Genomic DNA, 24,429 nt, shown 5'->3' with positions numbered 1-24,429 from the left:
AAAACTTACAATGTATGTGTTTTAATGTAAAAGTGAGATTGAACCCAAACTAAAAAGATGAAATCAGTTCTTCAATATCTCCATTGTACCACTTAAAAATAGTTCATTCACTAACATTAAATATTCAGAGACATTTTGCCGATGTAAAATTCCATCTTTTATGATTCTGTCTTTGTGATACCTGTTCATTTTGGATCCTCAAGTTTTCGCTTTCAATTCTTTTTATTCTGTGCATTTCATGTAAATACACATTTTTCTTTTCTAACCACTCCTATGAAATTAAAGAAAAAAAAGGTTATATGACACTATAAGGTGTCCAAATGACCTTGAATTTTTATCTTCTTCTAAAATATTTGTTGAAAGAAACCACCACGAAATTAATATGTTTTATCTAAAGTAGTATTCTTTTTCCAATAATACTGTAAAACATGAAGATGAATATTGCTGTTTAAGAAAAATCATATGTTAGCTGGGCAGTGGTGGCGCACACCTTTAATCCCAGCACTTGGGAGGCAGAGGCAGGTGGATTTCTGAGTTCGAGGCCAGCCTGGTCTACAAAGTGAGTTCCAGGACAGCCAGGGCTACACAGAGAAACCCTGTCTCAAAAACAAAACAAAACAAAACAAAAAAACAAAACAAAACAAAAAAACAAAACAAAAAAAGAAAAGGAAAGAAAAATCATATGTTTACCATCTTTCTTTATTGTAAGACTGAAATGATTTCCTATAATGGTTAAGTATATCAATATTTTACACTGAAATCCAAGAGTAAAATTTTCTGTAATAGATTATATTCTGTGTAACAAAACAAAAAGAATTTTTCTTGAAGTTGTGAAAAAATTAGGAAAATTGGTCTGTGAAATTTAACAAAGTCTCAGGAGAGAAAAACTTAAAAAAAAATTGTTGGTCATGACCCACATAAACATTCATAAGAACAAAATAAAAGGCATGTAGATTTTCCAACAGACTGGATTCAGCCGTATCTCTATATACAACAATATCTTCTCTTTCTTTAAAAACACTACTTTTATATTTTAAACAAAATATGGCAACAAATACTTGAGAAAAATTCTTAGGATTTCCCACATACTTATAAGGAAAAAAAAACCTCTCTCCCAGTGACAGTGAGTGCCCAGTGACAGTGAGTGCCCAGTGACTGACAGTGAGTGCCCAGTGACAGTGAGTGCCCAGTGACAGTGAGTGCCCAGTGACAGTGAGTGTCCAGTGACAGTGAGTGCCCAGTGACAGTGAGTGCCCTGTGACAGTGAGTGCCCAGTGACAGTGAGTGCCCTGTGACAGTGAGTGTCCAGTGACAGTGAGTGCCCAGTGACAGTGAGTGTCCAGTGAGTGAGTGCCCTGTGACAGAGTGTCCAGTGACAGTGAGTGCCCAGTGACAGTGAGTGCCAAGTGACAGTGAGTGCCCAGTGACAGTGAGTGTCCAGTGACAGTGAGTGCCCAGTGACAGTGAGTGTCCAGTGAGTGAGTGCCCAGTGACAGTGAGTGTCCAGTGACAGTGAGTGTCCAGTGACAGTGAGTGCCCAGTGACAGTGAGTGCCCAGTGACAGTGAGTGTCCAGTGACAGTGAGTGTCCAGTGACAGTGAGTGCCCAGTGACAGTGAGTGCCCAGTGACAGTGACTGTCCAGTGACTGACAGTGAGTGCCTAGTGACAGTGAGTGCCCAGTGACTGACAGTGAGTGTCCAATGACTGACAGTGAGTGTCCAATGACAGTGAGTGTCCAGTGACTGACAGTGAGTGTCTAGTGACAGTGAGTGCCCAGTGACTGACAGTGAGTGTCCAGTGACAGTGAGTGTCCAATGACAGCGAGTGTCCAGCCACCATTTTGGACAGTCGCCCTATTTGTTGCGCAGGCGCTGTGGAAATTGTCGGTTCTCATTTAGGAAATATTTCCCCCTTTACCTGATAAACAGCTGCCCTTATGTGATCAGCCTTGTCTGGCTCTAGGCTCTGCTTCCGTGGTTGCTTCTGGTCCAAGACTTTCAAACTCCCTAAATAGTGTGAGGAGGTAGCTGCAGATGGACTTCTTTTTGTGGGACCGGATCTCTTTAAAAACTCAGAGGTCATCAGCCTGGGAAGTTCCAAACACACCAAGAGCATGTGTTAGAATTGCACCCACCAGTTATTTAAAACTATATTCTAAAGCCAGGTGTGGCACCTCATACCTATCTGCCCCACAAAAGTTTAAAATCAGTCAGATATACACAGTGGGTTCCAGGCTACCCTGGGCTAAGTGTGGGAACCTGTCTCAAACAAAATGAAACAAAATTATGACTGGATGTAATGAATTATATAATTGCTTTGAAAATAATCAGGTCAAAAGAAGTCATGTTTGATTAGTTCCATTCAATATAATTTAAGCTTTATAACTTTGAACTATAGTTCTTTTCTTGGATACTTATACAGCCTTTTAAAGAAACATGATCACATCTCAAATTATATGAAAAATATCAACCAAGTAGGTTTTAATCACTCTTTGAATATGTTATTGTATTATTCTGTTACTTGAGTTGTTACAGAGTTATGCTCTAGCTATAACTCTGGAAGCATGAGACCCTGTATTTAGGATATTTATGGGAAAATCTAGCCTACCTTCTCTCTTGGTGAATAAGGTTTACCTCATGGCAGGACTAGTCACTCATCTGCACACCCCTCATCTGCCCCTAACCCACAACAATCCTCCTGCCTCAGCCTACCAAGTGCTGGATCATGTGCTGGCATGCTTAACTTCAAATGCTTATCATTTTAATAAACTCATTTAGCCTGTGAAAACTGTTCAATTTTTTCCCATGTTTGAAAAACAAACGAACAAAAACACTTAACAGGGAAAAAAAAATAGGTGCTGGTCTTCAGCTTATGGCCATTTATATAGCCTGCTTATCAAAATACAGGAGCTTTAGGCAAGGATCGGTGTGTGAGATTAGGGAAAAAACACAGCTGGAGAGGAAAAACCACAAGAAGACTGCCTACAATGATGGTTTTTCTACGAAAGAGTAAAAGCAACACAGAGTTTTGCCATGAAGTATCCATCCCGGCTGACAGTGGAAATGACCAGGAAAATCCACAGCAGCAAGTGGAAGTTGTGCATGGATTCTAGATTAAGGTGAGTTTTGCTCGATTAGATCCCATGCAGACTTTTACCTGCCAGAGGCACTGGACACTCTGTTATTCGTTGTCTTTTTATTCTTCGTGTTTCTGTCTTCATTTGCTTTCTGGATGGAAAACACAGAAACATTATCACTCACCATGAGGATGCCAGGCTGGGAAGCAAAACTGAGCAAAGCAGCAACGAGCTGCATCTAGAAGTGGCCCTCAACCTTCCTCAGCTGCGATTCTTTAACACAGTTCCTCAGGCTGCTGTGACCCCCACCATAAAATTATTCTCATTGCTATTTCCAAACTGTAATTTTGCTACTGTCGTGAACTGTAGTGTAAATATCTAACATGCAGATGGTCTGAGGAGACCCCTGTGAAAAGGTTGGTTGACCCCAAAGGGATTGAGACCAACAGGTTGAGAACCGCTGCTCACTGTGTCTGTCAGGCATGTTAGGCACTGGGGTGGGTCTGTATGCAGGATGGTCTCAAGGCTCCTATGCATCAGAGGCATGGATGGCACCATCCCAGAAGTAATGTAGCTCATGACACAGATAGCACTGGTGACAGTGAGTGACCAGAGTGGGGATGAAGGGCTTCTCTGGAGAAGCTGACCAGGGGAGGGCCCTGGAAGCATGACGGGGGCTGAGGGGAAAGTGGAGGACAATGGGAAGGTCTACAGAGAAGAAGAAAAGCATGCGTGCCTTGCTGTAGTTAGCAATCCACACAGAAAGAGGACGCTGAAGCTTAGGGGGACAGAAGAGGGGACATACATTCAAAGAAGGATTTGTGAGCTCATCAGATGGCGCTAAGGAGCATGGACATCATTCTCGTGCCCAGAAACAGCAAATAAACTGTACCAGGGGGACTGCTGGGTTCAGAGTGGGAAGGATCCCTCAGCAAAACATAAGAATAAAACAGGGCCTCCTAAGACTATGACCTTACTGTGGTGTGTAAACTTCGTAGTTTAGCTTAGACTTGTCCCTGTTCTAGTTGGCCATCTATATTTTACAACAGACTCTTGCTTGTTACATACAGCTCCCAGTTCCACACAGGTGGGGGTGGCCTAGCAGAACAGTGAGGGTGCCGAGGTAGCGCAGCCCGAGACCAGTGGTGCATGGGTGCTTCTGCACTGTGCCTGCATGAGCCTCCCTGATATGGTTTGATCAGGCTTTGGATTTTGCATTATGTTTATATTTGTACTACGTAAGGCAGCAGTGGGTTTGATATAAGCCAGTTCTCAGCCATTCCTAATGGCGAGGCATGGACATTAGCAATCCGATGCTGTAATAGGTTAAAAGTTCAGAGGAAAATAAAGACTAACAGGGCGACACTGTAAAATTTAAAGGCACAGTAGTCTGACATATCCTATCATAGAGAATCATAGTTATTATAAAACCACAAATCTGTCCCTAACACTATGTTAGGAATATTTCTGTCCTGATGATGGCCCTGTTCATCCACTCTCAAAGGGACAGACACTGAGACACTGGCCTGGCCTGGAGCTCACTATGCAGCCAGAGTGTCATCACACTGCTCATTAAAACTGCTTATGTTTTGAAGTGAAGTTAAAATTTCACCGGTGTAACAACTGCATTGCGCATGATCTGATCTAAAGAAACATATACTTACAGACACATATACTATATGGTTCTGCAATCTTTTAAATTATATTACTAGGCCTGACAGTTTCCAGTGAACACTCGGCTTCACTCAGGCCAAGGGCAAACTTTCCTTGAATTTGAAAGTCCATTGACTTGAGTAATGTCTACTTGAAAATATAATAGCACTATCAAAAGACACAGAGTTGCAAAGACGGAAACACGATACCAGATGGTTCTATTTCATGCGTGACGCTGCAGTGCCACGGTACACATTACCACCGTACCTTGGCCGGCTCTGCTGGCTCAGTGGGTGTTATGACACTCGGGGACGTGGAGAGCAGCGGGTCAGTGGTGAGGTCATCTTCTGTAAATCCACCCTTCTCTCTTTCTTCCTCAAGGTCGTCAGCTGCCACCTGACCGTCCTTGGGCTGCTCGAGTTCAGGAGTAACACAGTTCACCAAAACAGAACTTCCTTCATTTTCATTTGATAGCAAGGAATCCCAGATTTCAGTAGGTTCTCCATCATGATCTGTTTGGAGGCAGAGCACAGCGCTAGATCCTCCTTGTTCCACTCAGTGCATGGCAGATTCATTTACTCTCCTTCACAGAAGTGTGGTCATACTTTCTAAATTGTTTCACTTTTCAGCGAATGCATGCATGTGTGTGTATGTGTGTGTGTGTGTGTGTGTGTGTGTGTGTGTGTGTGTGTGTGTGTGTATACGTGTGACTATGAATGCAGATGCCCTTCTCAGAGGTCATATGAGTCACAGTCTCCAGCAGCTGTGAGGGGCCTGACATGGGTGCTGGGAATGGACTTGGGTCCTCTGGAAGAGCAGCAATACAACATGCTCTTAACAGCTGACCCCTTCTTTTGGAAAGAGGAGTTATAAAGCTAAAACTGACCTTGAACCCCTGACCCATCTTCTTTTACCTCTCCAGTGCTGGAATTGTAGGCATGTGCCATGATGCCTGGCTATAATTTCTCTTTTCTTACAAATCAAAGCTATCCAATTAAATTTGAACACACTCGATTTATGAATGCAAAAAAATGCTTATTTGTGAGACATCTCACAAGTCTCGCACTTAGAAAATACATCATGCCATGCGCATGATTAGGATGGAATAACTATTCCCAAGTAAAGGAGAACACGTATGTGAAAGTCAAGTGCCTGAGACTGCACTATCCACTCATAAAGTCCATATATTTGAAGCTAAAAGAGCATGCTGGGAAGGCAGGAGGCAAACAACTCCACGCACTGTTGAGTGTGAGTTGAACTACACAGCGGGGGAGTTTGGGGGAACTGCATAGCATGGTGGATTGGATAGGTGTGACTCCCACAGACTGATGAGTTTGAATGCTTGGCCCATAGCGAGTGGCACCATTAGGAGGTGTGGCCTTGTTCGAGAGTGTGTGGCACTGTGGAGGTGGGCACTGAGGTCTCCCAAACTAACGTATGTGTAGCACACAGTCTCCTTCTGCTGCTTGCGAATGAAAATGTAGCACTCTCAGCTCCTTCTCCAGCCCCACACCTGCCTGCACACTCCCCTGCTTCTCCACCATGATATGACTAAACCTCTGAAACTGTAAACCAGCCCATTATTAAATGTTTTCCTTCGTTAGAGTTGCTGTGATCATAGTATATTAACATGCAATAAAACCCTAACTAAGACACACAGGTTGATGTAATTCATCTCAGAGATCTAGTCAGGGGCAGGTCATCTTTACCCCTTTCAAGATGCACCTCAGATGAAGAAGGCACCAAGGGCTGGCTTGTTGCACACTCAGGCCTCCTCAGTACAGGCTCAAGCTCCACATCAGAAGACTAAGTTCGGCTTCCACAGAACGGCTCCTATTTATACGGACTCAATAACACTTTGAGACATCCAACAGAAGGAGCCAACAGTCCCTGTATGATAGCAGTTCTGATTTCCACCAAGATCTAACTTGCGGTCACTGAAAAGTCTTAATTCTGCTGCTTTCATTATGGCTACTGGAGATGGGGGTGGGGAAGATGACTAAGTTTAACAATCAGTTCCTCTTTACAGTTGTTATGCTCCCATCTGAAGAGCACCCATGACTGCATTCACTGCTACAATCTTTGGAGCTGTGAAAAGAACAAGGACTTAGGAGTCAGAGACAAACTACGAGTCCACCACTGACCTTAGGCATGTGTCTCAATATCTCTGTACTTCAGTTTTGTTTTGTTTTTTTAAATCTGTAAAATGACAAAAATTACACTATATAGTAAGTACTTATCTAATTTTGCCTCTCTGCTGTTGTGACAAAACACTTGTCAAAACAACTTGGGAAGGACACAGTTTCTTCGGGTTACATGGCCTGATCACAGTCGACCCTTGTGGGAAGCCAGGGCAGAAGCTCAAGGCTGGCAGCAGAGCAGAGCCCATGTAAGATAATGCTATTCCTTGCTTGCACCCCATACCTTATTTTTTTATACAACGCAGGACCACCAGTCCAGGGGTGACATCACCCACAATGGGGTGGTTCTTACCATATTAATTAATCAAGAAAACTAGCCACAGGCTTGCCTACAGGCCACTCTGATGGAAGCAACTCCTCAACTGAGATTCTCCCTTCTGAGCTGTGTCTAAGTATGTGCCAGGGTGACTGAAACTAACCACTTAATGAATGCTAGCCACACACTAGAGTCTCTACAAACAACCCTTGCTTTCAGTTGCACTGAGCTATACATGGAACAACACTAAAGAAAGAAATGGCATTAACAATACACAGGTCACATTTAATACGTGTCTATTCTCATAGTGTCCTCGGGGCTCCTTATGCACCCCTAATTTTTAAAATTCTCACAACCACGGCCATCTAAGAATAGTTCACAGGCCCAGAGAGGCTTGCTACTCTGCTATGTGTCTCCATCTGGATAAAATGTCCAGGTATTATGTTGTGTTATCTGCATGGTTAAAGCAACACACACACAATACAGGTTCTCCTTAAATTATCTCCCCAGTTCTCCTTGAGAGTATGCTGGAGGCATCAAAACACTTTAACACTTAATTTTCACAAGAGCCTTTTGAGACAGGACCTACAATATATTGGGGAATCAAAGGCACTGGGAAATTAACTTCTGTGTTCTGAAGTCTCCCAGTCAATTGCACAGTCAGGATTAAAACTCACAGAAAAGCAAACATACTTTTCCCATAAATATTCAAAATACAGGACACTAAGTAATTAATACAGAGCTCACAAAGAAGATATAGTAAGAGGTGTGACTACCTTTTATGGGCACCTTTTCCTGAGATCCTGGTGATGTGCAACCTCCGGGGCTTTCTTTGAAGGAAGATGAGGTCAGACTTTGTAAGAGTGAGTCCTATGAAAAAGTATTACCATATACGGTTAGCCCTGCGGACTCCCAGAGGCAAGAGAATCATTAACACTGCTGTTAGTTCTAGAAAGTTCGCTCAAGGGTTAAGAGTGCTTCCTGCTCTTCCACAGGACCCCAACTCAGCTCCTAGAACCCATGAAGGCAGCTCCTAGAACCCATGAAGGCAGCTCACAACTGTCTGTAACCTCAGCTCCGGGGCACCTGATATTCTCTTAGGCCCTGGACAGCACGTGCCAAAGTCTCAGGAAGGAAACACCCGGGGCCAGTAAGATGGCTCAGGAAATGAAGGGCTTCCTTCACAAGCCTGGCCACCTATGTCCAATGACCACCCACGTAAGGTTGGAAGATTGTACGTGTCACAAATGTGACCTCTGTCCACCACAGGCAAGTCAAAGCATGCACAGGCGCACAGAGGCAATGCACAAAAGTAGTAATAGATGCAATGTCAAACAGGACAGAAATAAGGGAGAGAAAAAAACAAACAAACAAAAACCAAAGTTGATGGCACAGATGTCTCTGCAAAGAAGACTCCAGTCCCAAATAATTTTACTCATGAACCTCCTAATTTAACGTTTCATAACTGTGTGTTTTATAACAAACTCCTAACAAAGAGAGAAGACACAGACACACAAACACAGGAACAGACACACAAACACAGTAGCAGATAATCCCATCTGACTAACATTCAAACCTGATTACATCTTAGAAAAAACTCATATAGCAATATCCTTAATATACATATCCATCCACACACTTATATGAGAGGCTTGACGAAAGAGTAACAAATCAAATCACAAAAATGACAGATAATTCCTTGATCGATCATGGTGTAAGCCAGGAACACGCATGAGTGACAGGAACATCCACCCCGCTCACGGGTACACACTCTGAAGAAAGGCAAGAGGAGGATGCAGAGAGGAAGCCAGTGTCCCTCCCTCTCACCTCTTCAGTATCTGGTGTGATATCTGGGGCAGAGGAGGAGGCAAGGCATTATGTGAGAGCTACACAGAGATGAAGGGCATGAGAACTGCTGGACACACGGAACCAAGCGGTGACAAAGGCTCCACACCCAGTAAAGAGAAGCTCCGGTCTAGGCACATGGGAAATGCCCTGAAAGTGACCTTCAGGTATCAGAGAAGCGCCAGGGAGAGGTACAGTGAGCAGTAGGGAACATGGATTGTTAAAAAATGGTGTCCAGCAGGACAATAGTTCACTATTATGGGTTAGACTACGTGAGTGAGGCCTCAAGACTGCCTCAGGACCTGGAAACATTCTGAGACTTTCAGCCAAGAAGTCCAACCTCAAACACCAACATTGTGATGACAAAGCTGAGGGAAGCCTGGAGGGAAGCCCAGGGCTGAGGCAGTGGGGAGGTGCTGGGTACGATCCTGTGAGACTTGTCGTACTGTGCTGCTACTTCAAAACAAAAAGGAGCATGCACACACACACACACACACTCACATCACAGTCATTAACCTCAGGGCATGTGGAAAGCAACACTTACGGTTAAGACTCCCTACCTTTATAAACTGAGACCCCTTCCCCAACTCATGTCCACCCAGTGACCTCTGATTTAAGTACCATGTTTGCAAATATAATTGTAGTTACGATGAAGGCATACTGCCCTACCTCCGATAGTACTTGTTTTAGGAAAAGAAGAGGGATACAGAGGCATGGGGCCTGGTGATGGAGGCAGTATGGTGTGATGCCTCTTTAGACCAGGGAGGGAGAACAGATGCTGGCCCCCACCAGAAGGTGCAAGACGCAAGAAGAGAGGTCCTGTCTAGGGTCTTAGATGGCCTGACGCTTAGATTTCAGAACTACAAAAACAACATTACTCCTCTTGTCAGTCTCCTGGCTTACGGCACTTTGTTCCAGCATCTATAGGAATCCAATCCCAAATTCACTAGAGCAGGTAACTGTATTAAATGCATAAAAATCAATGTTTGGGCTCCTCTCTTTGATTTTCCAGAGCAAAATTAAGAACTAGCCAGAGATCACTGTCAGCTCTAAAGAAGACGAGATGGGGTCTGACTTGAGGTGGCAATGCATGAGCTCAGGTCCTGCGGTCGTGAGGCCACACTATCCCTCTGAGCGCATCCTTTCACACCTACACTGCAGATGACCCTGGCCAGGCTGCTTGCAGCTGGTCTTCCTGGATCCGCCCGAGCAGATGACGGAGGAAAATGGACTTTGCTGAGACGTGAGCTTGAAGTTAGCGTTGACAGGTGATCTCCCTGGTGACAGAAACCTGGGGATGGATCAGGTCCCAGAGAAGACAGAGCAGTACCCTGAGAGTCAGTCCGGCCAAATGAAGGAAACGAACCAAAATGTCCTCAGCCAAAGTTATATAAGCAAAGGCAAATACATAATCATCATTATCATTTAAGACAGGCTACACTATAAATACCCAGAAAGGGAAAATTATATTAGTATTTCACTTTCTCTGAAATTGGATGCAGCTCACTATAACTGATATATTACAGCTTTCCAGTGGCGTGTAAAACCATGCTACCTACATCTTCAGTTAAGGGAACTTTAGGTTCAATAGGATCTAGTATGCTAAAGAAGTGAGATCTCTTTACCAATTGCAAAAGAAACTGAAAAACACACCCACGCTCAGACACACACACACACACAGGACAGGTCTGAAAGTGAAGTACAATTCAATAGTTCCACGTTACACCAACCTCAAGATCGAGGTTTTCCGAGTATATTTTTTCCTCAGTTTGCAACTCTGTGCCATTCTGCCTTGGAAGGGAAGGTGTGGGAGCAGAGGCTTCGCTTATGGAATGTTCTTTATCAACTCCTGGTCTGACTCCCTCCTCAGTGTGGCTGCTCTTTTTTAACATGCTCCTTGGCTGGGGTGAAGGCTTAAAGTGGCCATCTGCATCAAGACCGCTGCTGGTTTCCCCTGAAAAAGAAAATGCTTTCGGGTGAGTGTATGAACCTGACCGCAGCTTCAGCTGCCCTCCACGGTGCTCAGAGCATCCAGGGAGCACACAGGTCTCCACAGCTCCGATACAGCACAAATAGCTGAGACTTCATGATCAAAAGCCAAGAAATGTTGCCGTCCTGCAATTAGCTAATTAGTCTAATTTAGTTTTATAAAAAGTCCATTTTGCCTTTATGAGTTCATATAGTATTAAAATTTTTTTTCAAAAACATAAACCATCACACAATCTTCCTTCTACAAAACGAAAGCTCTACTGAAGCCAGGTCCTCCACTCAAGAGCAACTGTTTTAACCGTTCAGCAGCAAGGTCTCCGCCCACACACTTCACTTTGTAGGGCGAGAAAGGATAAGATTCTAAGTATGTAACTGGGCAAGACGAAGGTAAGTGTTGTTACAACCATGCAGAGAATGATCTGCCCTTCAGAGGATGGGAGGCCTCTCACTGGAGGAAGAGATGCAAGGCAGGGCAGACTAGTTAGAGAGCTCTTCCATCCAGAGAGCTTCCTTAGCAATTACGTTGGTACAGCAGGTGCTTAGCAATCAGCGCTTATGGTGGCACGCACGGTGCTTAGCACTCAGGAAAACTGAGTGCAATCCCCAGCGTCACAGATGCAGAATAGGAATTTCAAAGGAAACTTTTACAGGCATTGAGTTCTGTTCTTTCTAAAATGTAAACAACCTGCTGCTGGCATACTTTTAGCTAGCAAGCACTGATGGGGAGATTTTCCCACATACGTACTTTTAACCTAAATTTGCCAGTCACATGCATTTATGTTCTAACCAATTTATTCTTCTATAACTTTAAAACTGAGCTAACCCAACACACACCTCCTTTGTGACTACGAATGCCTCGTAAAACGTTGCTAGAAGATTCCGAAGCCATGTCAAAATGGTGCCACTATGCCTCACTGTTTGTTTTAGCTCTTCATAAGCTCTGGCCAATGTTCAACCCAACAGGTAATTGCCGGCCCAGGTTACTTTCACTTTTCTGTATATCAAACCATCAAAGGTTCCACCAACACAAACTGGTCACCCTTACTCTGTGTCCTCCCCATTCCTGGCTCTTCCTGTTTCTAAATACTGCTTCCCTGATGACCATAAGCCCCATCATTTCTCTCTACAGAGTCCTTGGGGCTCCTCCTCATCCGACCCTAAGCAGCCATGCTCAGTGGCCTGTGAGCAGCATGGAAGGTGTCCCTGTCCGGCTGCTGACCACTCGTGCTGCCTGCTTCCTGGCTCTTCCACTTTGGAACTTGTGTTCTGGGGACACAGAGACTTTATCTGTTTTGCAGGCAGGCACAGACTCTCTACAACACATCTTTCTCAAGGTACACGTCCACATCTAAAACATCTGCTCCTGGCTTCTTTTCTGACAAATGTGCGTGGGGTTCGAGCCTCAGCACCAATCATCGCGCCAAGAAGCTGTCGGGTTATTTTTGTTTGCATTGTGTCATGAGCCACCTCTTAAAATACTTTCTCATGCTCAGTACAGTACTGCCTGTGGCACAACGTTGAACTGATCTCTAGAACATGCTCGCCTTGCACAACGGATACCGTATAGTGTTGAATATAAACGCCCAATGATCTGCTCTCTCCGGTCCCCAGCGATTCCTGTTCTACTCTCAGTTTCTGTGAACCTGACCCCTTCGGAGGCCCCATGCTTCCCTTTAGGCTCTGACACTTGTCTCCCTAAGCTTCCCAGGAGAGCCTAACCTTGGAAGGGCTGCAGGGATCGATTTTTTGTCAACTTGACCTACACCTAGACATGTCTTGGAGGAAAAGAATCTCAACTAAGAAACTGACATTTAGGCAAGTGTGTGGGCATTTTCTGATTAATGAGCAATGTGCAAACAGCCAGCCCATGAGCATGGTGCCACTCTCGGCAAGCGTTCCAGGGTTGTGTAAGAAAGCAGGCTGAGCAAGTCAGTGCCCAGCATTCCTCTGCTTCATTCAGCTTCAGCTGCGCCCCGGGTTCCTGAGGGAGGCTCCTGTCCTGCTGTCGCAGATTACAGATGCTAACGTAATAAATGCATTCTTCCTTGTGCTACTTTGAATTGGATCAGCTTCTAAAGACTCAATTTTGAATGCTGAACGAGTACCAGTAGGAGGTGTGGCCTTGTTGGAGTGGGTGTGGCCTTGTTGAAGAAAATGTGTCACAGAAGGTGGGCTTTGAGGTTTGAAATGCTCAAGCCTGGATGTTATGAGAAAGTGAGGGAAAACCTCAAAGATATGGGCACAGGGGAAAAATTCCTGATAGAACAGCAATGGCTTGTGCTGTAAGATCAAGAATAGACAAATGGGACCTCATAAAATTGCAAAGCTTCTGTAAGGCAAAAGACACTGTCAATAAGACCAAAAGGCCACCAACAGATTGGGAAAGGATCTTTACCAATACTAAATCAGATAGGGGACTAATTTCCAATATATACAAAGAGCTCAAGAAGCTGGACTCCAGAAAATCAAATAACCCCATTAAAAATGGGGCTCAGAGCTAAACAAAGAATTCTCACCTGAGGAATACCGAATGGCTGAGAAGCACCTGAAAAAATGTTCAGCATCCTTAATCATCAGGGAAATGCAAATCAAAGCAACCCTGAGATTCCACCTCACACCAGTTAGAATGGTTAAGATCAAAAACTCAGGTGACAGCAGATGCTGGCGTGGATGTGGAGAAAGAGGAACACTCCTCCATTGTTGGTGGGATTGCAAGGTTGTACAACCACTCTGGAAATCAGTCCGGTGGTTCCTCAGAAAATTGGACATAGTACTACCGGAGGATCCAGCAATACCTCTCCTGGGCATATATCCAGAAGGTGTGCCAACTGGTAATAAGGACACATGCTCCACTATGTTCATAGCAGCCTTATTTATAATAGCCAGAAGCTGGAAAGAACCCAGATGCCCCTCAACAGAGGAATGGATACAGAAAATGTGGTACATTTACACAATGGAGTACTACTCAGCTATTAAAAAGAATGAATTTATGAAATTCCTAGGCAAATGGATGGACCTGGAGGGCATCATCCTGAGTGAGGTAACACAATCACAAAAGAACTCACACAATATGTACTCACTGATAAGTGGATATTAGCTCAGAAACTTAGAATACCAGAGATACAAGACACATCTGCAAAACACATGAAACTCAAGAAAAACGAAGACCAAAATGTGGACACTTTGCTCCTTCTTAGAATTGGGAACACAACACCCATGGAAGGAGTTACAGAGACAAAGTTTGGAGCTGAGATGAAAGGATGGACCATCTAGAGACTGCCATACCTGGGGATCCATCCCATAATCAGCCTCCAAATGCTGACACCATTGCATATACTAGCAAGATTTTGCTGAAAGGACCCAGATATAGCTGTCTCTTGTGAGGCTATGCCGGGGCCTAGCAAACACAGAAGTGGATGCTCACAGTCAGCTATTGGATGGATCACAAGGCCCCCAATGGAGGAGCTAGAGAAAGTACCCAAGGAGCTAAAGGGGTCTGCAACCCTATAGGTGGAACAACAATATGAACTAACCAGTACCCCGGAGCTCGTGTCTCTGGCTGCATATGAATCAGAAGATGGACTAGTTGGCCATCAGTGGAAAGAGAGGCCCATTGGTCGTGTAAACTTTATATGCCTCAGTACAGGGGAACACCAGGGCCAAGAAGGGGGGGGAGGGAAGTGGGGGGGTATGGGGGGAGTTTTGGGATAGCATTGGAAATGTAAATGAAGAAAATACCTAATTAAAGAAAAAAGAAAAGAAAAGAAAAGAAAAGAAAAGGAACTCACGGAGCCCTGCCCCTTATTGATGAACTGTTTACTGCTATTTACTATTTACTGCTATACCCTTACTAATGAACTGTTTACTGCTATTTAGATTCAGGGAGTGGTAACACCACTGCCCGCCCACCAGAGACACAAATAGGCCCCAAAGGATACCTCCAATGCAATAGACATGCATATGGTCCTGGTTAAATAAAACTGAACCAAAATTTGTGAACCTGGGAAAGGGCCTGCCAGGGGTTGGGGCAGGAGTCTTGGTAGAGATGGGAAGCAAATAACAGAAGGAGGGGAGTAACCTGAGAACACAATATACATGTGTGAAATAGACCAAAAAAATTGATCCATAGAAACTACTTTTAATAAATACTTCTTTAAAAAAAAAAAAGAAATGCTCAAGCCAAGCCAAGCCAAGCCCAATGAGAATCAGTCAGTCTCAGTCTCTCTCTCTCTCTCTCTCTCTCTCTCCCCCCCCCTCTCTCTCTCTCTCTCTCTCTGCTGCCGATCAATATGTAGAATTCTCAGCTTCTTTTCCAGTCCCATGTCTGCCTGCATGCCTCTTACTTCCTGCCATGACGATAATGGATTAATCCTCTGGCAACTGTAAGCCAGCCCCAGTCAAATCTTTTCTTTTATGAGAGTTCCTGTGATCATGGTAATATACATCTTCACGACAATCGAAACCATAATGAAGACACTCCCCAGGTTGCTTCCGGTTATGGTGTTTATCACAGCGACAGAAAGCAAACGCAAACAGAGTTTCCCCTTAACTGCCTGGGTAGCGAGAGTGAGAAGACATCAAAAGTCCACAGGGCAGGGCCTGATAAACACTCAGGGCTCAGGGAGCACTCACAGCGGTGGAATGATGTCTTCCAGTTTTATTCACTGGCTTGTCAATTACGATTGCAACTCTTTGGGGTGAAGCTTCTCCTTGCCAACATCTGTACAATTTTTGCAAGTTAATACATATCTCATGATCTACCTTTCCCTCCTCCATCCCCTCAACTACTATATCACAGAGCCCAGCCCAACACCACACTTTATCACGCCTCCTCTTCCTCTCCGTCCCCCCTCCTCCCCCTCCTCCTCCTCCAGACACCTTCCTTGACATTTTAGGTAACTCAGATATCCACTTTCTGCCATTCTTACTATAACTTTCATACAGTTTCTTACTAAACTCTAAAGTCCCCGTCAACTGGTAAGCCGTTTGAATGTAGTATTCTTGCTCATCATCAGTTTGTAGCATGAGGAAACACAATGAGTTCAGAATACACACAGAGAGACAAATTGATAACTTGCTTATGAAAAGATCCTAAATATTAACAATATTTCACTTATTCTAGAACTTTTCTGAGCACTGCAAATGTAGAAAATAATTGTTGATTTTAACTCTTGAGTACTGAACCACTTAGATGTGTCTAAACTAACATCTCCATTTCACAAATAAATTAAATGAGGTCAGGGTTGAATTGTGCCCAAGGCTAAAAGCTCCACTAAACTGCAGACCTGAGATGAATGCAAAAACACCTTAACTATAGCACCCTGCAAGACCCTAGCAAAAAACCGCCATAGTAACAGCTGCTCTGCCAGGCCAGAGTCTGGTTAGCACAAGCGGTACAAAGGTAAACGGGAGCAGAGCAAAGCATCAGTGGAGTGCTGTGGGCTTTGGAGGAACCAGAGGCTTCACGCAGGTCTGGCCATGCTCTACCACTGACCTGCGCCTCACATTACAAATATCAAGTTCCAAACACTCCGGGAAAGGCTTCTAAGAATTAGAGAGTACAGCTAAACCCAGGAAGCGCATCCCTCTTTTCATGAATGAATTAGCTGGGTATTCTATTCATCCATTCATTTAGATCCTTCAGGAATTCTCTGTGCCAGGCATGTTTTAAGGCCACTAGCCTCAATTTTTATTCTTTGCACTGGAAACACCTGATGACCTTAGTATATTTTATGCCCCAATTCCTCTTCCAGAAATGCTTTCAAGTTCTCGGGGGAAAAAAGTAAGTTCTTTTCATTTGAAATTCTTTGTCTCAACCCTACGGAGATTCTCTACTTAGTGATTTTCAGCTTGGAAAAACTGAATGCACCCACGCCCATGGGTGCACACAGATGCTGCTGCCACCTTGTGGCTAGAATGGAGTATTGCCTTACTCATTTTAATTCACCTTTACTGCAGCTTCCCCCAACCCACTTTTCCCGTAGTTTAGGCAAGCTCTTGTGTTTTAGTCTGCATCTATGTAGTGCAGGCTAGCCTCAAACTCACAGCAATCCTCCTGCCTCATGATCTAGAGTGCTAGGACTTCAAGTCTGCACTAACACACCAGGCTCTAGCATAGCTTTAAAAATGTATTAACTAGGTGGAGTATTGTTTAACACCTACAGTAAACTGATAATTATACACATCCAGACTAAAGTTTGTTGCTATATTTACATTTCTCCTCTGTCTCCCTTTTTAACTTATCTCTCTGGTCAGTTCTGGACAAGCACTTGGTCCCAGTACAATACCCCCGGTCCTTATATATTCTTAACATAGTTCAACTATGTTCCCGTCTGCCTGTGATTCCCCCCCACACACACACTTGGAAAGCTCAGGTTAGAAGTTGGCCCAGCGTCCTTACGCCATCTGCTCACATTTGATGGCTTTTTCTGGTTACTTCAAAAGATTCCTAAAGCAGTATTGCAGGACAAGAAAAGCAGGTTTGTCCTCCCACTCACCAGGCTCGAGCGCCTGAAACTATTCTGCCTGAATCACACGCAGCTCACATGTGGCAACGCTTTTGTATCCATGTCTTGGACACTTTCCTAGGGGTCTCTGCTCTACTTTTATCCTTCTAAGGTTCCCAGGTTGCACAGGGAGGGAAGGGTCGTCCTTTAACATACGTCTGAAATAAAGTCTTACCTGATGTTACTGGTACTATCTACCATGGTAAGTATGAGCCATCTGACAGCACCACACTTGAGAGCATGACAGGAGGGGGTGGGGTGGGGATTTTAGTCTTCTCAGCATCAACTAGTTTTTCCTTTGTCAAACAGAAGGAAAGATAACCAGGAGACACCAAACCCTCGCCTTGCCATGCTCCTGTTCCGTTGCCTCTCCCAAGGGCTCCCAGGGCACCACTTCTTGGCCGTCCTCACTCCGTCCTTCCTCCGGAAGGTCTAGAGTTCAGTAGACTAGTGGAGAGTTCTCCAGTACTTCTCAGTCACACTAGGAAGCCACCTTCAGGAAGCTGGGCTTTGGCTGGCAGCATATGCAGTGCAATAAACCAAAGAAAGCTTCCGGTCTCTTAAGGGAGAGGCAAGACACTTCATCCAACAATAAAAGCAAAAGCTTAGTATGGAGAAACGCTTCCGTGCTCCATGGTCCTGACTTTGAACTCACAGCCTTGGCCATGCCAGCCACCCACCCACCACCTCACCACACCCTCAGTCTTCACAGATGACCGTTTCAATCTTGGCAGCTCTTGGGGATTAGAACAGTTTCACGGCAGCTCCGGCTCCACAAACAGAATAGAAGCTGATGAGCCAGGTATGTGGGAGCCACAGCTGTGGGTGACCCCAGCTGCCCTGACTTTCTCTCCGGCCCCAGCACAGACTCCAGAGTGAATGGGCCTTTGTAGCTATGGTTACTAAGGGACGGGTGGGAAACTGGAAACTTAAATACATTAGCCACCATAAAAACGCATTTCGTGACATGTTATCCTGAAAGGACTGCTCTGGAAACACAAGGTCAGTAATTTCCCAGCTTACCCGAGGACGTGCTTCTTTTGACGGGGTGCATCCTGGGTGTAGGCTTCACTGTGATGATCTCTCTGCCGACTTCTCGATCATCATTTTGAGATTTGGGGAGGGAATCTCCAGTCACATCTTCTTGAGCATCCGGTGACGAGCCTTCGCTGCCCGGAGTGCTGGAGTCCAGAGCATCGTTGGATATTGCCCTGTTTACTTTCTTGGTTTTCAAAAAAGACAGTCTTGGAGAATTTTTTTCCTCATCGTCGGATATATGAAAATCATTCATCTTTTTTCTAACTAGACTTTCATCTGTCGAGGTATCTGAAAATTCACCTAAAGAAACTGGAAAGAGAAACAGGAAAAGATGTGCTCAGCAGTGTATTTTAAACATTCAAAAGCTATGTTCTACTTCTTTGAAAAGTAACACTACCTTCATAAACAGAAATGGCTAGAAATAAATCAATAACCCTAAATACATCCATATTTATTTTGTTACTCTTCAAACCAGGAATCTAGGTAGGCTTGGTTGGCAATTATCAAATAAAGTCTGAGTTTCATTAACGTATTCAAAATATTTATCAAGTGCCTACAGCACTGTATTTTTTGGGGGAGGGTATGTCCATCAAAGGTTGTTCAATGTAGCACCCATCCCAAAATACAAAGATGATACTGTCTAGTAAAGAATATTCTAAGAAAGAATACCAATTTGGCAAGACAGACATGATTGATTTAACAGCTATTCAGAATACTTTTACAGAAAGCATTTATCCAGTGAATATTTCAAAATAACACACTTAATTTCAAATCAGAATTTTACATGATTATATCAGAAATCTAAAGTTTAATGTTTTGCTTACTTAACAGAAACCAAGTTAATGTGCTGATTGAAGGATCTATTTTTCAAAATGACCCACATTGGTGGTCTGAATGAACATGGTTCCTAAAGGCTCAGTAACACTCAGTCCCCAGTTGGTGGCACTGTTTGGAGCGGAGCTCCTCCACTGTCTTGAGGAAGTTCATGGCTAAGGACAGGCTGTGGAAGTGCACAGCCCTGTCCCGTTTCCAGTCTGTTCTCTGCTTCCTGGCTGCTGTTGATGTTATCTTTCATTTCCAGCTCCCGTCCCCAGGCCTGCAACTTTCTGCCATGCTGTCCCCACCGTGCTGGACTGGCTCTCTCTCTCTCTAACCATAAGCTTAAAAAACTTCCTTCTTTAGGTCATTTTGGCCATGGTGTTTTATCACAGGAACAGAAAAGTAACTAAAGCAGAAGTTGGTACCAGAGAGTGGGCTGTTGCTGTTGGAAACCTAGCATGCTGGCTGTTCCTTGGAGGAATGTGGATTATCTTAGAACTTTGGATTAGAATAGAACTAAAGGCTTTAAGGAGACCCTTAAAGACTGATGTTCTAAGAGTAATTGGAACTGTAGAGGTCTGGGTCAGGAAGTTTCTGGAGGAAACTTTATGGCCATTCCTGTGATATCTTGGTGAAAAATCTGGCTCTTGTCATGAGCCCTTGCCTGAGGATAAATGTGCTGGTTAGTTTTTGTTTACTCGACACAGACTAGAGTGTGTGCGTGCGAAGAGGAAAACACAGTGAAGAACAGCGTCCAACAGACTGTCCTGTGGGCAAATCTGTAAGGCATTTTCTCCATTAATGATTGATGTGGGAGGGCCCAGCGCACTGTGAGTGGTGTTCTGCCTGGGTAGTACAAGAAAGCAAGGTGAACAGGCTAAGGAGGAGTAAGATACTTAGCAGTGTTCCTTCACCATGTCTGCTTCAGCTCCTAGCTCCAGGTTCCTGAGCTCCTGATCTCACATATCTCAGTGATGGATTGTTAGGGGAAACTTAAGCCACACACACCCTCACCTCCCCAAGCTGGTGCCGGTTAGTGTTCTATCACAGCCATAGAAATCAAATAATATACCAAATTAAAAAGTAATGGATAATTTCTTTGGTAAGAGACAAATTCTTTGGTTGAATCTGTGGCATGGTTATTACTGCTTTTGCTTATGTAGGTCTACAAGAAAATGAAGGAGTGAGACAGAAAGCAATTCAGGCTGGACAGAAAAAGATCACTAGGAAGCTTAATATTTTAGCCTAGCTGGTGCTGAATGCAAATGGAGGCCCCCAGCTCTGCACTGGAGCAAAGGGAAGGGAGCCCTCAGGGTAAGTCCCCTCCCAGCCAAGGAGCTAAGCTTCCAGTTGTGCAAGAGCAGAAGGAATTTTCTGCTTCTAGACAACAACTTGGTAAAAAGGGTGTGATTCACGGGAGTAAGAGTCTGTCCCAAGCTGGCAGCCAAACTTGGCAGTATCATCCGCCTGGTTCTGACTTTGGAGGCACAGAATATGAAATAGTGAGAGGATCATAGATGCCCCTCCTATTAGAGAGGCCCCCTAGGCCAGGCAAGTTAAGGCAGGGCAGTCTATGCATACTCCCCCTGAGAGGGGGACAGGCCGTTGTGCGAGACTGTGAAAGGGAAACCTGGGCTGTGGTAGGGACCTCAAGATATTAGAGATGCAGTATGACGAGATCTCTGCCAGAGTGTTACCTATGGCATTAGAACCAGCCCCAAAGGCAGATGCATGCAGCAGGCAGAAAAGCTCGAGGAACAGAGCCAACTAAGTCCCAGACACTAGACACGGAGCCATTGGGGCTTGGAGTTTGCCCTACTATGTTTTAGTCTTGCTTTAGTCCAGTTATTTCCTTACTATGCCCCCATTCTTCCTTTCTGGAATAGTAATGTCTGTCTGTCTGCCTGCCTGTATGGACATATATCCTATCCCATTACATGTTAGAAGCATGTATTCTGCATTTTGATTTTTTCAAGAGGCTACAATTAATAACCTTTAATTAATAGTTCTTCTGATTGACTTCAGAAGAATTTTAAACAGTGCAGAAAATGTTAAAGACTATGGGGGACTTTAAAGTTAGACTGAATGCATTGTGCATTGGCCATGAGTCTATGGGTTATAGGAAGTGAGTTATGGTCACTTGGGTGAGAATGTTTCCCGTAGGCTCAGGAACTTGACTACCTAGTCCCCACGTGATGGCACTGTTTGGTGAGGAGGGACTGGCTTGTGGATGAAGTACTTCTCTGGGAGTGGGCTTTGTCACAGCCTTGACATCATTCCAGGTCTCTTTCTGCTCTGTGTGTCTGCCGTTGAAGGCACCTCGCTCACATCATTTTGAACTGTAGACCGAAATGAACTCTTTTTCTAAGTCACTTTTGCTCATGATGTTTTACACCAGCAACAGAAAATCAGTTACTATACCCTCTATTACAGCCCCAGATCTGGTCTGTGTCACAAAAGCATTACATAAGCACCACTGTTTAACCCTGTGAACCCCGGTTGCAATTACAGATATAGAATTCTTAAAGTTGAACTTAAAGATGAAACTACTTCCAAAGACAGCTTAGTCCTAAGGTAGCATTTTACTATAGACCTAGTAATAGTTTTAAATTTACATTCAGAAATAAGTAGAGATAATTTGTGATCTCCTTGAAAATTAAGAGTGGCTTCCTAACTCACTGCACACATAGAATTCTGAAGCTAGTGAATTCACAGGCATCCATCATGAGAGGTTATGGGATAGGTGAAATGCAACTAAGACAGCAAAACACAGGACCCTGGCTCATTTGTCTATTCACTTACATACCAATCTCGTCACTGTCAAAGTCATCGGAGTATTCGGAACTTCTCTGCCTGGCTGACCGGGCTGTAATGGCTCTGATCAGCTCATCCTGCAACGAGATCAGTAACTAACATCAATTCCCATTCAAGCAGGGATGTCTCGTACTTAGATCTTAAAACAACTATACTCGGTTATTCTACATTCACATTTAAGTTCATTCACCCAACTTTACTCTAAGCCTACGCTGTACAACGTACCCACGTCATCAGACTCAGCGCAGAATTGAGCCATTTCCTCGGGACTGGTAAATAAATAGGAAGTGACTACTAGTATTAGATAGATTAATTGCAGGTTACAATCTTCGCTAAATGCTAATGAATGATAGGGGCATCAATTTAATTGGATTTACTAGAAACTGACATTCTGTTACAGATGCCTACATTTTGAGGGAGGGAAGTGCTTAGGTTTGACAAGCATGACAGGCTACTTTGATAGCCTACCACTGAGGCAGACCCTCAGCCTCAAACTGGTCCTTGAAGTGTATTACAGAGATGGGCATAATGTGATAAACACGGGAACAAGAGTTGGATGCAGCATTGGCACAGTCAGACCTTGTGACGCTTACGACAGAAAACCAAAATCTAAAGAGAGCCAAGCTCTGAAGTCGCTCTTTGGCTTGCAACTTAGAAACCAAATATTGAAGACAGGATCCTACAGAGAGGGGTGTTTCAATACTGGAGCCCAAAGTTGACAGATGACCTACAACACACTAACAGTGAAGCAAGAACTCCTCCCACGTCATGCCAGATCTTGTGAGAACCAGCAAGGGCTAGGCAGCAGCATAATCAAAACCAAATGCTTTGCAGCGTTTTACCTGAAAGGAAGTTCTCTTGGTAGCCTTTGGACTCTTGGTGTACGCCAAAGTTGTGCTGAAGATTTCATCGGACATGGTGTGTCCTTTTTCTCTGCTTTTATACAACAGTTAATAAATTACTGAAATAATTCATTCAACCTCTGATGGTGGCTGAAATATACATATAAATATTTTAAAGAATTAGACGTTTTTACATGATCAAGACACTGTTCCTGGGATTAGTGCCCCACAACCCCGCTCCAAAGAGAAATCGCTCTAATCATTGTACAATATATTCACCTAAAAACGTTAAGAGCGTTTTATGTTAAGTACATAAAAATTTCACAACAAATTGGTTTTCACGAAAAGAAAATCCATGAGGAAGTTATTACTGTTCTACATCCACTAGAAGGATGAATGAACTACATAATAACAAAATGTTGCCAAACAATTTCACTTTCCATTATTAAAAACACACAGCATTGCGGACGCCACCACGACTTAGTTCAAGCTGCAACCAAGAGGACTGTCAAGGTTCCCAGCCCCGGAAATGGCTTGCACATAACAGTATTCAAAACGATGCTTAACCACAAGCAGCAGCGACATTTTCCCAAACCATTCGTTTGCTGTTACACACACATCTCCACACTAAGTTGCAGCACATCAGGCTTCCAGCGCGCGACGTCGGAGGCCCATTTGGATCGCCGGCCACCGCCCAGAGCTCCCCGGGCTGGCCAGGCGGCGTCCGCATCCCAGCTCCGCGCGGCTCCCGGCCCAGCACGCGCCAGGGCCCCGCACACCCAGCACGGTCCCCTCCGTTCCTCCACGTACCACGGCCCGCGCCTCCTGCATCCACCCCGCTCCCCGTGCACCCGGGCCCCTGTGACCACCTGAGAACCCAGCGGCTATGCTCTAGCACAGGTGTCGCCCCCGGCCCGGGCCTCGCGGTCTGGGAAACCAGGTATTGGAATAACCTGGAGGCGGGGCAAAAGATGGAGGCAGAAGGCGGTTGCTAGGCAACAGCGTCCCCGGGAGGAAGTGACTTCCAACCGCCTGGTCTCTTGGGTACCCAACACCGCCTTTCCGCCGGCGTCGCTGGGACAACCGCACAGACCAAGGAAGTGACATCACTGGTGGAGGTGTTGGGAGCGCGGTGCCCTATCAGCTTGTGTGCAATGGCTGTTACCTAGGAAACAAGACCGGCCCTCTGCCATCACGCCACAAGGAACCTTGATTGCCCCTGCTCAGAGTCCTTGTTTATAGGCAGGTATTGCGTGACCACGATGCAAAGCTTCCTTTTGCTAGTTAGAACGTGGAATGCGTGAGTCAGTGCAGTGTCAGCGGACTCAACAGAACGACGTAGTAGTGACGTTTGCAATCGTCGGAGTTAAACTGCACGTTTGATTCTTG

General features: G+C 44.6%; 1 protein-coding gene across 4 annotated transcripts in view; it reads right to left on the bottom strand.

The window, feature by feature from the left end:
- The window catches only part of Map9 (microtubule-associated protein 9), a 37,197-nt gene extending 13,104 nt beyond the window's left edge, over window positions 1–24,093 (bottom strand). Inside the window, exons 1-10 of one of the 4 annotated variants that reach the window (NM_001081230.1) lie at window positions 23,910–24,093; window positions 23,041–23,190; window positions 22,191–22,275; window positions 18,551–18,874; window positions 10,763–10,986; window positions 7,964–8,057; window positions 4,998–5,242; window positions 3,158–3,228; window positions 1,919–2,087; window positions 182–271 (exon numbers count right to left, since the gene is read on the bottom strand). In NM_001081230.1, the coding sequence (NP_001074699.1) occupies window positions 182–271; window positions 1,919–2,087; window positions 3,158–3,228; window positions 4,998–5,242; window positions 7,964–8,057; window positions 10,763–10,986; window positions 18,551–18,874; window positions 22,191–22,275; window positions 23,041–23,115 (1,377 nt within the window). In that variant the 5' untranslated portion in view covers window positions 23,116–23,190; window positions 23,910–24,093. Of the gene's footprint in view, window positions 1–181; window positions 272–1,918; window positions 2,088–3,157; window positions 3,229–4,997; window positions 5,243–7,963; window positions 8,058–10,762; window positions 10,987–18,550; window positions 18,875–22,190; window positions 22,276–23,040; window positions 23,191–23,607 lie in introns of all 4 variants that reach the window. The other 3 variants (NM_001356457.1, XM_030252539.1, XM_030252540.1) reach the window with 3 other exon arrangements.
- Between the last annotated feature and the right edge of the window lie 336 nt (window positions 24,094–24,429).

Source organism: Mus musculus, chromosome 3 (genome assembly GCF_000001635.26).
Source record: "Mus musculus strain C57BL/6J chromosome 3, GRCm38.p6 C57BL/6J".
In the NCBI taxonomy this organism is placed as follows: domain Eukaryota; kingdom Metazoa; phylum Chordata; class Mammalia; order Rodentia; family Muridae; genus Mus; species Mus musculus.
This window is presented reverse-complemented; position numbering and strand designations above follow the sequence as displayed.